The following is a 4,682-nucleotide window of genomic DNA, read 5'->3' on the forward strand; positions in this document are numbered from 1 at the left end:
CTGGATGGATTTGGGTGTTTTTCCTTCTTTGCCAAAGGCCTGGGGATTCTCTCCTCCAAGCAGCAGGCAGCGTTGGTGCTGGCCTGCTTCACCCCTCTCGATCTCTGGGAAGACCAGGAGTCATTCACACAGACTCTTAAATTCCACGTGCTTTGACTTTGCTCAGTGGGTTAAACCCTTCAGAGTGAAGCGTCCAGGCTGCCCCAGGCAGGGCAGGAGGTAGAAGGGAGAACACTCCCAAACTCTCCCACACCTTTACATCACCCCTGAGCCTGGCATGGCCCAAGTGAAAACCTGGGAAATTAATTAAGGATCAACATCCTGACTTTCCCTTTGCTGTGAAAAGGGTAAGCAACTTTCTGCTGTAAAAGCTTTCTAACACCTGCAGGAAGCAGCTTTTGTCACAAGCTCTCCATTCAAAACCTCTGCAGGGCTGTGAACACCGCTGAAATATGAGGCTTGAAATGACCTCTCTTGGACACACCTGTGCCTGGACACAGGTGTAAGGCAATGACAAGGAGTGTGGAAAGAACATCCATTCATCCTTGTGTTCCTTCACCCCTCACTTGTGAATTTGTCTTGCACAAGACCTCGGGACAACAAAATACTGAGACGTTTTCTTTTTTTACCTCAAAACTATCAGACCTTTCTCCTCAGGAAGCTGTAGGACCACGCTGGTTTACAGCTTCTCCCAGTTCCCCAGTGCAGGGAACTCCCAGATCACACGAGTACTTTGGAACACTTGTTTTTCCTTGGCTGGTGCCAAGATGCAGCCGCTCCTCTGCCTGCTCCACGCATGACTCTGCACCAGGAGCTGTTCATTAGTGGTTGACCTGTGGCTGATTTTTCGTTTCGGAGGAGCAGAGTCTGTAGGCTGCAATAATGATTGTAAGCATAAAAGCAGGTGGTTTTCTCTGGACTAATGCCTCTGTGCCTGGGTTTCTCTCACAGACAGCATGTTTGCAGAGACCATGAGCACTGCCCGGCTCAGCACCGCCCGGCTCAGCACCTGCCTTCCCCAGAGCAACCACGACTCGGCCAACTTCAACAACAATGAGCTCGAGAACAACCAGGTGGTGGCCAAAATTGCAAACCTAAACCTCAGCCGGGTACCAGGCCTTGGGACTGACAACCACATCATCCCCTGCTGCCCCAATCGGCGGCAGCACGCCCAGGGAGTCCCGGCGTTCCTGGACACCGACCTGCGGTTCCACCCCACCCGTGGCCCCGACATCACCTTCTCCCAGGACAGGATGGTGGCCTGCACCAACTGGCAGGAGAGCAATAGGACTTTGGTGTTTTCTGACCGGCCTTTGCACATCGGGGAGAGCCTCTTTGTGGAAGTAGGACACCTGGGGCTGCCGTACTACGGGGCCCTCTCATTCGGCATCACCTCGTGTGATCCGAGCACTTTACGGACAAACGAGCTCCCGGCGGATCCAGACTTTCTCCTGGACCGCAAGGAGTACTGGGTGGTGTACCGGGCGTTCCCGGTCCTCAACAGCGGCGACATCCTCAGCTTCATGGTCCTGCCCAACGGAGAGGTGCACCACGGGGTCAACGGGGCCAGCCGGGGGATGCTGATGTGCGTGGACACCTCACAATCCCTCTGGGTGTTTTTTACAATCCATGGTGTGATCAACCAGCTCAAAATCCTGGGTGAGTGCAGCCAGAAAAAAAAAAAGGATAACAGAGTATCTGGCTGGGGAAGTTTGCTGGGCCAGAAGCAGAACTCTGGGCTTGCACTCACGGTGCTCACTGATGTGAGGATGCAGCTCCTTGTTTTTGCAAACAAGAGTGAGCGAGACATGGTACCTGTCACAGAGATGTGTGCAGCCTCTATGATTCCTGCAGGAAAGGATGAGACTTGAGAAATGAAACAAGCAGCAGGCAGGGAGGCAGGGATGGCTGTGGGGGAAAGCTGTTTTTCAGTGGGTTTGTTTTTAGGAGGGATTCTTTATAAACTCCCTATTCCAGCCAACGGGTATTAAACTTCTGCCTTGGTAGGGATGATGGTTTTTGTGAGCACAGCTCTGGTTTAAGCATGGACAGTAATTGCTCCTGAAGCACTGCCACAGCTCAGGGATCAGCTGGCACTTCTGATCCATTGCTGGTGACCAGTTCCAGCTTTTGTCCTTTCCTCCTGTTAAGGACTCCATCAGAAAAGCAGCTGTTAATGACTTTGTAAAGCAGGTTTTCTTCATCCAAAGCAATGTCCTTTCCCAGCTGACAGTGAGACAGCTACAGCTTGAGCCCACTGCTGCTGGGGAGAGGGAGACCTTGGGGAAATGGGAAGGCAAATACTGGATAACCTGGTGCTTGCTTCACTGAAGCTGAACAGGCTTCATACAGAGGCATAACGAGGTCCAGGCCCTGGGGTCACATCCAAAATCTTGACCTGTATCCTTAATAAAGGGCGGCATTAACTCAGCAGCTGGAGCTGCCCTGAAGCCCCTGTGCAGATGGAGTGGGAGCAGCTCAGCAGGCTGAGGGGGTTTGGCTGGGATTGGGGTGTTCCTCTGTGGGCTCAGCTCTCTCCTGTGTTCCCAGGCACGGTGCAGTCCAGCCCAGTGACGGTGTCTCCCTCAGGATCCCCCGGTGGCTCCCAGTACGACAGCGACTCGGACATGGCCTTCAGCGTCAACAGGTCCTCGTCGGCCTCGGAGTCCTCGCTGGGTAAGGACAGGCAGCCCTCAGCTCTCAGGGGGGGATGTTACCTCTCCTGCCAGGCCAACAGAAGGAATGGGAAGAAAACCCAGTGCTGGAAAGGTTTTCATGGCCTGAAGAAGGGTTGCATGCTGGTTGTATCAGCACCAGCAGGACCAGGGCGGTGACTGTCCCCTGTGCTGGGCGCTGCTGAGGCACCTCAAGGGCTGTGTCCAGTTCTGGGCCACTCATGACAAGAAAGACACTGGGAGGCTGGAGCATGTCCAGGGAAGGGTCAGGAGAATTAAGTCCTATCAGGAGGAGTGGCTGAGGGAGCTGGGAAAGGGCTCAGCCTGGAGCAAAGGAGGCTCAGGGGGGACCTTGTGGCTCTGCACAAGTCCCTGACAGGAGGGGGCAGCCGGGGGGGTCGGGCTCTGCTGGCAGGGAACAGGGACAGGAGGGAGGAAACAGCATCTGGTTGCACCAGGAGTGGTTTAATTTGAATATAAGGAATAATTTCTTTATGGAAAGGAGAGTCAGGTATCCAACAAGCTGCCCAGGAAAGGAATCGCTATCCCTACAAGTGTTCAAAAAATGTGTGGATACCTGCCCCACGTGTAGGAAAGGGATAACAGGCTCTTCCAGAGCTGTAACTGCTGCTGGTTGGAATACACTGGGATTTGTTTGGCCAAAGAACCAGGCCATGACTGGGGAAGGAAGAGCCTTAAAAACTGACTTAAATGTGTGTATGGTACAGAGTCAGCTTTGCCCCATCCCGCTGAAGAGCCTTAAAAACAGATTTAAATGTGTGCACTGTACAGAGTCAGCTTTGCCCCATCCTGGTGGCTAAACAACCTCATTCCCCCCCTCCTCTTTTGCAGTGACTGCCCCCAGCTCCCCTTTGAGCCCCCCCATCTCTCCTGTCTTCTCCCCTCCGGAGCCATCGAGCAGCAAGAACGGGGAGTGCACCGTGTGCTTTGACAGCGAGGTGGACACGGTGATCTACACCTGCGGACACATGTGCCTCTGCAACACCTGTGGTCTTAAGCTGAAGAAGCAGCTCAACGCCTGCTGCCCCATCTGCCGACGGGTCATCAAAGATGTGATCAAAATCTACCGCCCGTAGCGCCCGTCCCGGGCTGCAGGAAGGGGGAACGCCGCTAGCAAACCACGCCTTTCCGTCCCTGCTTATGGGTTATCGTGCTGGTCAGTCGTTATCAAGTGGCTCGTTATCTGTGTTTCCTTATTTGACTGGTAGGGCACAATTCAGGGAGCAAAGCTGAGGATTGTGTGGGGCCGTGCCGGCCAGGCCGAACTGGGGAATCGCCGGGACCCGAGGCAGCTGCAGATGAGAAATTTCCCGTGCAAAGGCTCTTTTTTCCCTCCTCCCACTGCGGGGGAGGCTCGCTGTGGTGCGCGTCGGGATGGGGAAGTTGCCACTTGGGCAAAGCTGGGTGCCACTGGGCTTCCCGACCCTAAAACCCGACAGCTCTGGGCTGCTGCCAGGGGCTTGTGCTGTGGTGGAGCAAAACTGGGACGAGGCCCAGCGGGAGGGTTCAAAGTGGACAGAACGGATCTGGAAATGTCATGTAAGGAGAACTAGCTCAGGCCAGATAGTGGCACAGCCAGCTTGTCACTTGTTTGGGTTGTGTCCCCATGAACTGGCTCGTGGGGACATGGAGGAGCTGGTCTGGGCTTAGATAAAGCAGCTTTTTCTTTCTGTGGCAGAACAGAGACTTCTGGCCATGGAGGCTGAGACCCAGGGAGCTGCTCTGGGGGAGCAGCGAGGAGCACGAGCCCACCCAGAGCCCAGGCAGCCCCTGCAGCGAATGAAGGAGCTGCAGGGAGCTGTGAGGGGCAGCTCAGGCACGGCCCTGCTGCCTTCTGAAGCCATAAATCACAGCCTGTGGACGACAGGGGTGTTTGGGTGGGCACACTGCAGTCCTGGCTCGAGATGCTGCTGTCTGCAGTGAGGGGATTTGTCACCTCCAGGCACACACACCCCTGCATTCTGCTCTGCCCTCCTGGCAGGGGGG

The 4,682-nt window shown here is 55.1% G+C and overlaps 1 protein-coding gene across 1 annotated transcript in view; it reads left to right on the plus strand.

Annotated features, from left to right (window-relative positions):
• NEURL1B (neuralized E3 ubiquitin protein ligase 1B) overlaps positions 1–4,076 on the plus strand; it is a 90,427-nt gene extending 86,351 nt beyond the window's left edge. The window contains exons 4-6 of the mRNA XM_017728054.1: positions 952–1,659; positions 2,551–2,676; positions 3,528–4,076. Of these exons, the coding sequence (XP_017583543.1) occupies positions 952–1,659; positions 2,551–2,676; positions 3,528–3,772 (1,079 nt within the window). The 3' untranslated portion in view covers positions 3,773–4,076. The remainder of the gene's footprint in view (positions 1–951; positions 1,660–2,550; positions 2,677–3,527) is intronic.
• Positions 4,077–4,682: the final 606 nt, after the last annotated feature.

This window comes from Corvus brachyrhynchos, unplaced genomic scaffold (assembly GCF_000691975.1).
Source record: "Corvus brachyrhynchos isolate BGI_N302 unplaced genomic scaffold, ASM69197v1 scaffold21, whole genome shotgun sequence".
NCBI lineage: Eukaryota > Metazoa > Chordata > Aves > Passeriformes > Corvidae > Corvus > Corvus brachyrhynchos.